Here is a 12668-nt window from a genome sequence, read left to right on the forward strand (position 1 = left end):
TCAAAGGTATGATCTAGAGCTTAGATCGGGCCCAAAAAATCCAACCCGACCCAGCCCGAGCCCGTGCACGTTCTGCCCAAGCCCGACCCAACCCGAACCATAAACTGTCATTATGAGCCTGACCCGACCCGACCCCCCCCCCCAAAAAACTGGCTGTTTGAATGTGCGAAATATGATCAGAATTGTGTTAATTAACACTGTAACATAGAAACATAGAACTATTGTTTAATTAAAATGATTTTTATGGACGAGTTCACGTGCGAGAGAGAGAGACAGAGAGAGAGAGAGAGACACAGAGAGAGAGAGAGAGAGAGAGAGATTTGCGTGTTCTGGTGTATGAGCTACTCACAGGTAAAGGTTCTCACATACTGTATCTCCTGTTTCTCTTTTATCTCCCTATGCTCATATTCTAGTCACATACATAATTCTGCAGCTCCCTCTGTGTTTTCTGTCGTATTTAACGGCTAGCGCGAGCGCTTACAACTAACACAGCGGACCGCGAGGTGCTGCCGCACTGCCGCTGTTGCGCCGAATCCGACTCCCTGCTGAATCCGAGTCCCGCTTTGCGGACAGAATCGGCATAACACACAACTGTGGGAGTGAAAACAGCGATTATAAATAAATTAGTTTTTTCACTTTAAGTTTTCGTTATTTGGTTCGTTTTCGTTAACAATATTAATTGGTTACTTAGCAACATTGTGATTATCACACCAGAGCTTTATTTAAAAATAACAATATAATTAAAAAACAGATGCCTACATCTCAGACTATTTTCGGGTCAGGTCGGGTTCGGGCAGACAATCTAAGCTCTAGTATGATCTACCTTTGCTACAATGCTGTGAAAGTTCTTCTGTAACTGAGAGTTTGTAGGAAGGCTGGAAGGGAGTGGAGGTTTGACTCTTCATTGGTCAGCTTTCCTGGCTTCCACTCTTTGCTTACAATCCTCCTCACTCTCCAAGTCTCTTTGAGTCTTCTCAGTCAGAAGAAGAGGCCAAGGCTCTGATACAGTCCATTGTCATTTGCTATACACATTTGTGCCAGTGCAAAGTGCTGCAAAATATTAAAGATCAGCCCAACAGATTTATAGACTTGTACTAAATGTAAATATATATATATTTTTTTTTAAGCCGAGCTGAACATTTTGAGGTTGCTGTCAACTCTCTAAAGAATAAACGGAAAGGCCAAAAGAAGACAGGGGCCAACATCAGGAAGCCAAGAAAGGCAGAAGTTAAGTTTTGTCCAAATATGTCCAGAAGTGAAACAAGAGAGATTATGGAGGCAGAAAGGGTGGCTCTACTGACAGAGGCAAAAAAGAAGAAAAAGGATGGGGCTGAGATCAGGAAGAAGAGGCAGCATGCCATTTGATCAGGAGGCAGGAGGATCTCCATAAGGCAGCGATTCCAGAGTTTTGAATCAGATGGCCAGCACTTGATAAGATAAGTGTGAATCTGAAGTGTAGTAACTTGGTCTATCAATGATATTTACAGACAGAAAAAATCTGAATCCTGTTTGAGTTGTCTTTTACAGATCAACTTGGAGTTTATGCGACTGACAACTGTACCTCTGACCTCCAAATTCCTTGGAGAACTGGATCAACCTGGACAGGATTTTTAATGCAGAAGGTGGAGCTGCAGGAAGAAAGATCACTTCCAAATGGTGGTAGTGCTGTCACTTTGTATAGGAAAATAAATTCATGTGATGATCCAGCAGCATGTTTTATAAGTGTTGATTAAGAAATACCTTTTAAATAATGTCAGATCTTTTTGATTTTTGGTTCTGATCAGCTGGATTCTACTGTGTTTCATGCATGTTGTAGACTGTCTGTTTATGAATTTCAGTGCTTTAAAAAAATCATACAGAAGGAAGCCTTCTTGTCTTCTTTTAAGATATGGGAAGTACATGGATACGTTAATTGAAACTATAACCAATACAAGACTGAATTAGCTGTTTTCATTTCACTCTCTCTCCCTTTCACACGTTGTGTGTCTTCACATACTCTCCTCTCTGTCTCTCTTTTTCTCTCCCTCTTGCCCTTTTCACTGTTGTGGCAGATCAATTACATGTAAAGGAAACCCTGATCCTCTCTGTATCTTTCTTTTTGTCATACTGTCTCTCACCAGTGTACTTTTACACATACATTCAATTTAATTAAATTGCATTTTATTTACATAGAGCTTTTTACAACAGAATTTGTCACAAAGCAGCTTTACAGAGATAAACAGGTCCACACCTCTTATGAGCAGCACCACAGAGATGCCAATTATTGTGGAAAGACAGTGGCAAGAAAACCAAGTCTCCCTGAAGCTGCAGTAGTCTCCCGCATTTCGGTAGTGACTCCCTGATGCCCGCAAGTTACATATAATCTCCCGGAATTCAAATGAACACAAACGCGCACACAGGCGACAGACTTTTTTTCTCTAATCTCGTGTGGGAAGGAGAGAGAGAAAACAGAGAGGGTTCTGATTGGCCTGTTCTCTGCAAAGAGTCTGTGAGACAGCCAATCAGTTTTTAGTGTGGGTGGGCAGTGTTTTTCCCCCCTCCCGGACGGGATTTGTTCAGTGAGTGAGTGAAAGCAGATCATGGCGGAGGCAATATTAATAATTATTGTAATATGATATGAAATGTTTTGATGTGTAATTTTTTTGTGATATTGTAACTGTCAACTTTTGTCAAATAAGAGCTTTTTTTCCAAAAAAAAAAGGAAAGCAGAGGCAGGGCCTTCCAAAAAGAAAAAAGATAAAACTCATTTCACCTCTGAATACTCTAAATTGAATAAAAAAAAATCGAAAGGCAGAGAGATGGAATTAGTTTTGACTGGATTTATGTAAAACAGAGAATATAAAACATTATCAGAGTGTGGCTAATGGCTCCGGCCAATCTGAATAAAACAGCGTAACTAAAGGGAGAGAGGTAACATAGACATGGAGACACCGTGAAACACAGGCATCCACCCACTCCACCGTCCACAAACCTGAGTGGTCGCGTGCAAACAACAGCACCAGCATCTCAGTTTACCACAATTCCCTATGTCAATGAACCCCTGGATATGCAGCCTTATCTAGGGAAAGAAAAGGGAAATACATTAATTACCAAAAGCTAAACTAAACAAGTAGGTTTTTTTTTGTCTAGACTTAAAGATTGAGACTGTGTCTGAGTCCTGAACATATTCGGAGAGATTATTCCAGACTTGGGGAGCTTTAAAAGAGAAAGCTCTTCCTACTGCAGAGCTCCTCTGAATTTTGGGAACTACTAAGAAACCCACAGCCTGAGATCTAAGTAATCGTTGTGGTTAATAATAGGAGATGAGGTCTCGCAAATACTCAGTGTTGGATGCTTTGCTGATGTTGTTGTTGTGCTGAAAGGTGTGGAAGTTCTGCATAACGTGCAGAGTGTCAGCCATGCATGTGTGACTTTATGGGTTGATTTATGCACTTTTAATTTTTTTTATTTCAAATTTTTCCCATTTTCTCCCCAATGTACACAGCCAATTACCCAACCCACTTATTAGGACTCTCCCTATCACAAGTAATGCCCCAACACACCAGGAGGGTGAAGACTAACACATGCTTCCTCCGATATATGTGAAGTCAGCCACCGCTTCTTTTCGAGCTGCTGCTGATGCAGCATTGTTTGTTCCTTGTTTGGTTCTTTTTTTATTTGTTATTTATTTATTAAAGTCTGTCTTACCTGCGATTACCTCCGCCTCCTGCCTGCGTACCGTAACAGAAAGACTGATTGTAACATGGACGTAGCGTGTAATCCCTGGGCGGGGCCCAACTTCGGGACCCCGGAGCAGGAAAGGCATCGAGGCCGGAGGATGCCTCGGGGTAGGCGCTCTAAGGGGTCCCGTTCACCAGAGAATTTTCTTGGGGGGGCTTACTATTGTTCCACAAAGAACATGAGTGAACCAAAATATTTTTCATGGGCCTCCTCCCTACTAGGGCCCTGGGTAGTCAGGTCCACTTTCCCCCCCACTACCACGCCCATGGACACAGGGTGATAAATTACATGATTTTTACTGTGGGAAATGACAGACCCACCCGGCTGCTCTCCAGAAATACAGAGGTCTGAAGTAGTTTGATTAGGTAAAACTACACTGAATTCTTCATTACATCGAATTCACAAACATGGCACAGGGCTTTGTCGGTACTGAACACATAACAAAATAACTGAACTCACATTGCATTTAATTCAACACACTCACAGCAAAGAGACAAAATGATGTTTCCTTAATAAGTTTAGGCTACTGTCATATGGATTTGGGATGGGTTTAGTATATTAGCGGGGACTTTTGTTTTTGAAGAATATTGGGATGTATCGTTTAGTTTAGGGGTTTTATTTCTTAATTTATCAGTTTTTATTATTTTTTTTATTTCCCCGCCCCCCTCCATTTTTTTTCAATGCAGTTCATTATCGCGAAGTATTGCTTCACACTCCAGCTCGGTAAATGGCAGTAATGCACCTGTAGTTGGTAACGGTATGCCTCACAGCGCTTGAGGACTTTTATTTTGACAGCTAGTTGCCGAATGTAACGCTATTGGCTCCGGGGTTCTGCAGAAATACAGCAGTGGGTTCAAGGCTGTTTATAGTTTTGGATCAGAACAAGAAACAGAGTCATTGTGATGTATTGATTGGACATGTTATAATAGTTTCAGCGCTTTGGACAGATGTTTGCTGTGGTTTAAAATGAAGACTGTATTCTCTGTAGGTGAATATGGAAGGGTGGTTAGAGTTTCCCCCGGTCTCCAGTAAAGTGGAGCAGCAGAAGATCCAGCTCTGATCAGCAGCTCCACACCTCTGTACTCAGACTGCTCTGCTGGAGGAACACCATCAGCTCACCTGCTGCAGGTATGGAGATGTTCCACTCTTCACCTTCACACTGCTCTACATTTACTCTTAGACACACAGAAACACATTCAGAAGGAGCAGCATTTAACATCACACACAAGCAGCTTCATCCAGGAGCTGGAGGATCATCTTCTCCTAGTTATCTCTGATCAACACTTTCATTCTGCTTTATTTATTTTTGCTTGATTCTAGTTACTAATTGATAATTTAAATATTAAACATATTAAATGTTCAGTAATGAAAAAAATCTGCTTTCATATTTTATTTTTGTGTCAATATTAAAAGCAAAAAAATAAAATAGTTGGTTGCCTTAAATATGGATTATTTAACTGTATTACATTACATTTGGCAGACACTTTTGTCTAAAGTGACTCACAGTAATGATGTGCATACAGCATACAACTGTATGCTGTTCAGTTCTCCTGGTTCTATATAAAGATTCTATATCATGTTCTTTGATGAAAGTATGATCCACTGTTTACAGGTTAAACATTAGAAATTCTTAGCAGCGTATGGAATCAACTCAGAGTTAATTCAGTTATACACAGTAGAATCTCAGGATTTGACACCTTTTAATATTGAAGATTGTCAGTAGGTATGTGCGATATGACAATAAATATTGTGGGGTCGATAGAAAAGTGTCTATCGTACTTACCTTCTATCGTCCCTATTGTTTCTACAGTAATTTCATCAATTATTCATGCAAATATATAAAGTAGGCTATGATAAAATGTAATGTATTGGCGTTTCTATCATGGTTTTCTATTCTTGGTGAGGATCTTGGACCGATTTTATTTGATACACGGCGCTCTGTTGTGTATTTTTACATTATTTCACTAGAGCCTTTACGCTGCCGCTGCTCCTTCATTCTATAGGTGTTGGGTCTCATAGCACTGGTAAAGCTTTATATTCTGTCTTCAAGCTACTTCTTTGAGTGTTTAATATTAACTGAAACTAATAAAAACAGAATACCCTCATTTTCGTGTTTGTTAATTTAGTTAAAATTTTTTTATATAAATGTGGTATATCATGATATATATCGTTATCGTGATTATAAAAAAAATCCATATCATGATATTTGATTTTTCCCATATCGCCTAGCACTAAGTGGAATTGCTTGAGATGGTAAAACAGATTGGTGAGACAAACTGAAGTTTGTCAGAACTTCGAAAGCCAAACCACTTCCACAATGCTGAATTAGATCTGCCTCTCTTAACTATCTCTTCTGCTTAATCACTTGTGGAAGCTTGTGTATTGCCGTCAGGGGAGTCGAGCCGAGCCTAACCTAGCCTGTCTGTGACAAATTCTGTAAATAATACATATCGAATTACCAAAAAAAAGATGTCACCTTTATTGAAACATTTCTTATTGCGATAAATACCAATATCGAATTACTGTCCAGGCCTATCTTGAACTGAATATTTTTTAACCTACCCTGAGGGAACTGTTGACCCATTTTACCCCTTAAACTAGCATTATTCTAAATACGAACAAGTGATCTTCAGGGCTCTAGATTGGGACCAATCTGGTGTCACATGCAACCTAATTTCTCAATAGTGCAACCTTTATTTTTTTTTATTTTTTCTGGTCACACCAGCACGACCAGCCATCCCTGTCTAACCCAATCAGAGCGAGTGAAGGGCGGAACCCCACTGTGATATAATTATATTTCAATATCAAACAGAACCCGACCGAGGTGTGTTTTCAACATAATAAATTAAGAAAACAGTGATTAATTTAGCTTGGAAATACTGTTAGCATGGCCAAGTAACTTAGCCTCAATCCATCTCCATTAACCCCAGCAGTCTGTTAGCCTAGCTACAGTAGTATTTAACCGACAGTTGCATTCTGGTGTTGTAAAGGTATTAACTTCAGACTGGAGTTAACTATAGTCATAATCCACATATCCTATAAAATCACAGAATCTGCAAACATTAAGCAGCACAAACCAAATAGCCATTAGCCTATCTTTAGTAAAAGCTGAGGGCTTATTGGATGAAACATTCTTTCCACTGTGTCTGCTTGTACAAACTTTTAAATTAAACTCTATAAATCTCAGATTTACTTCTAAAACTAGAACCACTGGATACGTAAAGGCTTTATGGTGCACAGAAATTGGGTTTGAAAGGCATATATTGAAGTTGGCTCCATGCCAGGTCCTGCCTTCCTGTCTAAAGATGGCACATATAACGCAGTGAAGCAAAGAGACTTTTGATCTTTTTGAGATACTAAAGTACATTCACAGATTACAGCGTGACCAAGGCTGAAGAAATGGCTTATTACCTTTGCTGTAGCCAAGCTATTGAGGTCTAAAATATGTTGTGTATTCAGAAATACATACAGTACAGTATACAGCTAATGAGCTTCATGACTTCCTTCCTTCCTTTTTCTCAAAATTGCCCTGTATTTGTGCAAAAATGCATTATAAAAAAAAAACAGAAAAAAGCAGAAACAGCTGTTATAAGTCTCTCTGCTACGTTCAGATTCTCTCCACTGGGGATATGTACAAAGTATGCTACAAATCAAAAGTTTACAGAGCAGAAGGCGGGGACCTCGGACCCTTGTGTCTGCGATTGGTTAAAAAAAGCTTAACTCTGTGGCCTGTCACTCTGTCAACCTGCCATCTGTTGCCAAGTCGCTTCTACAAATCCCATAGGAGCCAAAAGAAAATTAATGGTCGTCTGTCGCTCTGTCATCTGCCAGTGGGAACACAAAGTAAGACCAAGCCTAAAACTAAAAGTCCGGCTAAAACTTTCAGCACAATGTGCTGTTCTGTCCAGTGTCCACTATCATACTTAAACAAAATCCTCTGTTTACTAACGCTGTTATTGTATTTGAGCCATAGATTAAATTAGGAGCACAAGAGAAGCTCCCAGTATGCTCAGCGCTCACCTTTTCTTTTTTGTTGGGGTTATTTGGGAGGTTTTGTGTATGTTCAGTTTAGTTTTTAAGTTTTGGTTTCACTGGTGAAGCATTTATTCACCCTCTGAAAACCCTCTTTAAGCCATAATGTTATATAGTTGGATTGATTCTGGAATGGGCTCATTGATCTTTGTATGATGTAAAATGTTTGTAGCATATAACGGCATATCGGACCGGGACACGCTGCTTGCAAACAGTTGCTCTGAGTTCCCCCTTTTGCATCCCGTCATCATTACGTTTCTGTTCAAGCTAATGCCTTAAAATTTGATGTGAATCGATTCAGAATCATGTTTGAATCAAGATGCATCTAAGAATAGAACATTTCCCCCAGCCCTAATAAGGAAAGCATTGACCTGTCCAAATACAATCTTTATTTCCCCAAAATAAGTTCCCCAGTTTAATTATTTCCATTTTCCACCCTAACCTAAATTTTATGACATTTTATATTGACATTAGGTTTTCTTTTTTTTGTATCTTTTCCAGAAATGAATGCTGTTCTTTTCCAGCTCTTCCCCTGATCTCAGTGTTAGTGTTCCTGGAAGAAGGCTAGCTGCACAAATACAATCAGAAGATTTTAAGCTGCTGAATGAAAGGGAGAACATGGCATCCAAAGAAATCTCTGATATTCAACAAACATCATCTCCTACACCCAAGAGGCAAAGGCAGAAAAGTACAGGCAAGGAGAAACCTCACCACTGCTCAGACTGTGGGAAGAGCTTTACTCAAAAGACTCATCTACAAACACACCAGCGCATTCACACTGGAGAGAAACCATTTCACTGCTCAGACTGTGGGATGAAGTTTAATCACCAGTCTAATTTCCAGCGACACCAGCGCATTCACACTGGAGAGAAACCATATATCTGCAAATACTGTGGGATGAGTTTTCATAATCCGATTAGTCTTCGAACACACAGACACATTCACACTGTAAATAAACCATTTCACTGCACAGTGTGTGGGAATGTTTTTTTACACAAGAACCATCTCAAAGAACACCAGCGCATTCACACTGGAGAGAAACCATATCAGTGTTCAGACTGTGGGAAGAGTTTTAATAAACAGTGTACTCTGACAAAACACAAGCGCATTCACACGGGAGAGAAACCCTATTACTGTTCACAATGTGGTATGAATTTTTATCGACAGAGTCATCTGCAACAACACCAGCGCATTCACACTGGAGAGAAACCATATTACTGCTCAGACTGTGGAAAGAATTTTAATCACCAGTATAATTTCCAACGACACCAACGCATTCACAATAAAAAGAAACTGTATCTCTGCTCAGACTGTGGCAAGAGTTTTAAATATCTGATCGGTCTTCGAAGACACAGACACATTCACACTGGAGAGAAACCGCATCATAGCATAGAGTGTGGGATTAATTTTCTTCAACTTTGTCATCTCAAAGAACACCAGCGTATTCACACTGGTGAGAAACTGTTTCACTGCTCAGACTGTGGGATGAACATTCATCATAAGGGTCATCTCCAGCGGCACCAATGCATTCACACTGGAGAGAAATCATATCACTGCTCAGATTGTGGGTTGAATTTTAATCACCAGTATAATTTTCAGCGACATCAACGCATTCACGCTGGAAAAAAAACATATCTCTGCTCAGACTGTGGAAAAAATTGTAATAATCAGACCAGTCTCCAGCGACACCAGCTCATTCACCCTGGAAAGAAATCGTATCACTGCTCAGACTGTAGAAAGAGTTTTAAAAATCAGAGTAGTCTCCAGCAACATCAGTGCATTCAAACTGAAAAGAAACCGTATCTTTGCTCAGATTGTGGCAAGAGTTTTAAACATCCTATTGGTCTTCGAACACACAGGTACATTCATACTGGAGAGAAACCATTTCACTGCTCAGAGTGTGGGAAGACTTTTCGTCAAAAGAGTCATCTCAAACAACACCAGAGCATTCACACTGGAGAGAAACCGTATCAGTGCTCAGAATGTGGGATGAATTTTCCTCGACAGGCTAGTCTCCAGCGGCATCAGCGCATTCACACTGCAGAGTAACCGCATCACTGCTCAGACTGTGGGACAAACTTAAATAATCAGTGTGGTCTCTAGTGACACCAGCCCATTCACACTGGAGTGAAACCACATTACTGATTAGACTGTGGGAAGAGTTTTAATAGTACGATTAGTCACCAAACACACAGATACATTCACACTGGAGAGATTATTTCAGTAACTCTACTACAGTGATTTGTATATGTTCTCTTTATTTGTGTATGCAATATTAGTAGCAGTGGGATGTGACTAGATATGGTCTGTATAGTAAATAAGACACATTTGGAACTGCTGCTGGTTTGCATGCAAGACAGCATGATGAAAACATGCAAACGTGTGAGTGTGTTAGTTAACCTTACTAACTCTGCTGAGAAGCGGCCTAACCTTTTATATATTATGTCCAGGCTGCAGGTAATATAGCTGCATTGCTCAGAACTGAACCACTAGAACTGAACAATTTAAAACTTTTTCTCAGCAACCAAACTGAACTATTTTATTAATACATTGCTTATTTTTTCTTGACTATTATAAAGCAAGCTGTTTATTCATTGGTGGTTTATACTGAAGCGTAGCTTTACAGTATACAGTATACAGTAGTGTGAAAGTGTTTACCCTGTAAGGATTTCTTATATTTTTTGTCTGTATGTCACTCTTAAATGTTTCAGATCATCAAACAACTTTAAATATTAGTCAAAGAAAACACAAGTAAACACAAAATGCAGTTTTTAAATAAGGTTTTTTATTATTATTACATATAACTGGTTTAGCCACCATTAGCAGTAACAGCTGTATTCAAGCTTTTGCGGTCATTTTCAATTAGTCTTTCACAGAGCTGTGGAGAAATTTTGGCTCCATCATCTACTTTACAGAATTGTTGTAATTCTGCCACATTGGAGGGTTTTCTAAGGTCATTCCATAGCATTTCAAGTCAGGACTTTGACTACTTCACTCCAAAGTCTTCATTTTGTTTTTCTTCAGCCATTTTGAGGTGGACTTGCTGGTGTGTTTTGGATCATTGTCATGCTGCAGATCTTAAGTTTGTTTCAGCTTGAGGTCACAAACAGACAAAACACTTTTTCACACAGGGCCATGTAGTTTTGCATTTTTTCTCCCTTATTAATAAAATATAACCTTAACCCTAACCTAACCTTAATTTAAAACTGCATTTCCTGTGTGACAAACATGCAAAAAATGCTTTTCTACACCACCATATGTGATACATTCTTGAGTTCATGTATTTACATAAAGGAAATCTGTATACTGAATATTTAGTTTTACCTGTCTCTGTATAATGCTCAATCCCACTGACTCACAGACTGAATATCCTGACTCATCACCTGCTGTTGGACAGAGGTGGCTGCAGCACAGAAGAGAAGTGCAGTGACTGCAAGCTGAGATCAGACTTTTCCAACAACCGTTGAAAGAGTCACTAAACAGAAAAGAAGCTCGAACAGTGGGGCCAATCAATTAAGATGGAATGGGAAGCTTTAGCTTCTCACCATACTTCCGCTTGAGGCCTTTACTCAAAACCTTTTACAGTGACTTATTTTTGACCTATTTTAATAGCAAAGGTGACTGTTCCATATCTCCGGTCCTGCTTCTCACCTGAGATCCCTACAGCTGAATAGCCATTAGATTTGCACTTTGTACAGTCTGAACAGCAGTTCTGAGTGTGAAAAGAATGTGGTGGCTGCTCAGTATGTTAAACAGGATGCTCTTTTGTATTTCTGCGACCCTAAATGATGCTTCATACTCTGGCAGCACCAGTAATGAGGCTATTACATGACAAGGATCCGTTGGCTGACATTGATGCCGCCCCTGACACTTTCAGTCAGTATAACTTTCAGTCCAGACAGGTTCCCAGAGTCCCAGACCACATCAGGATGGTTAGCAAATGGATAGACCCGCCCTTAAATTTCAGGGAGTGCTGTAATATGTTCTGTACGTTGAAAAGTAAAAGGGATAGCTCTTGATTATTTTGCTATTGTTAAAGTGTTTGATAAGTAAGGCCATCCCAATCCTCCCTCTATAAATTGGGACAATCCTTCAAGCACATGATATAAGCTTAGCTGCTTGTTAACTTTTGGACATTGTATATCTTCAGAATAGTGTCAGGTGAAGCAGCATTAAATTATTTTATTTTTTTTTAAGTATTGGAAGTTGGAACTATATGTGTTATTTTTTTGTGTTCAACAACTTTCTAGGGATTCTGTACTGGACATGTATTCTGGCTGTTCTGTATGTTTTGATTCGAGGGCTTAGTGTTAATAGCATGTTTTCATAGTAATTTGTATTAATCTGAAGTTCCAGTAAACCTTTAAAAGAGATGAACTGGGCACCATCTTCAGTGTGGTGATTGGAGGAGTTCTCTATCCACTGATCTATGTGAGGTGTATAATCACAGAGTGGAGAGAAATCACATTCCATCAGGACCATGGAGCAACAGAACACTAAACTAAAAGTTCAATATGCAGCATAAGTGTGAGCTGATGAGAATATGGTGCAAAATTTATGAAGTAATGTATGATATGTAGATATACACAGTCAGTTTATTGTGGGAGCTAAATCGTACAAAAAATAAAACTGATGGTTCTGCACTTTCTTTTTCCAAACGTGTGAAAATATTATGACAAAATTAAAAACAAAATTAAATCACTTCATTTTTCAATTTTATTTTTCACTTGATGACGGCTCATGTGACAAAAATAAAATTGAAATTAAGAGAAGTATGGAAGAGAAGTTTTAGGTTTTGCTGTATTTTATGTTAAATCTCTGCTGATTTACAGAGACTCAGCGTAATACAGCGTGGAGAAAGACTGCCGAGATTGTTGGGGTCTCTGGTCGTTTTTTACAATATTATTGTATAATTT

At 39.3% G+C, this 12668-nt stretch overlaps 7 protein-coding genes across 21 annotated transcripts in view; 4 read left to right on the top strand and 3 right to left on the bottom strand.

The window, feature by feature from the left end:
* LOC107197278 (zinc finger protein 135) overlaps positions 1-11063 on the top strand; it is a 142936-nt gene extending 131873 nt beyond the window's left edge. For both annotated transcript variants that reach the window (XM_049482354.1, XM_049482355.1), the window contains one exon: positions 8254-11063. In XM_049482354.1, coding sequence (XP_049338311.1) covers positions 8260-9801 — 1542 coding nt within the window. In that variant the 5' untranslated portion in view covers positions 8254-8259 and the 3' untranslated portion in view covers positions 9802-11063. The remainder of the gene's footprint in view (positions 1-8253) is intronic.
* Positions 1-12668, top strand: part of LOC103036135 (zinc finger protein 239) — a 245471-nt gene that overhangs the window by 160243 nt on the left and 72560 nt on the right. The gene's annotated exons all lie outside the window — the stretch shown is intronic.
* Positions 1-12668, top strand: part of LOC111188212 (gastrula zinc finger protein XlCGF49.1) — a 232620-nt gene that overhangs the window by 112989 nt on the left and 106963 nt on the right. The gene's annotated exons all lie outside the window — the stretch shown is intronic.
* The window catches only part of LOC111190415 (zinc finger protein OZF-like), a 589012-nt gene that overhangs the window by 58319 nt on the left and 518025 nt on the right, over positions 1-12668 (bottom strand). The window lies entirely within an intron of this gene.
* LOC103025045 (zinc finger protein 501) overlaps positions 1-12668 on the bottom strand; it is a 266885-nt gene that overhangs the window by 58319 nt on the left and 195898 nt on the right. The window lies entirely within an intron of this gene.
* Positions 1-12668, bottom strand: part of LOC111197445 (zinc finger protein 239-like) — a 184162-nt gene that overhangs the window by 54989 nt on the left and 116505 nt on the right. The window lies entirely within an intron of this gene.
* Positions 4515-12668, top strand: part of LOC125780385 (zinc finger protein 239-like) — a 103022-nt gene continuing 94868 nt past the window's right edge. The window contains exon 1 of the mRNA XM_049482401.1: positions 4515-4848. The gene's annotated coding sequence lies outside the window, so the exon portion shown is untranslated. The remainder of the gene's footprint in view (positions 4849-12668) is intronic.

The sequence above is a fragment of the Astyanax mexicanus genome, chromosome 8, assembly GCF_023375975.1.
Source record: "Astyanax mexicanus isolate ESR-SI-001 chromosome 8, AstMex3_surface, whole genome shotgun sequence".
Taxonomy (NCBI): domain Eukaryota; kingdom Metazoa; phylum Chordata; class Actinopteri; order Characiformes; family Acestrorhamphidae; genus Astyanax; species Astyanax mexicanus.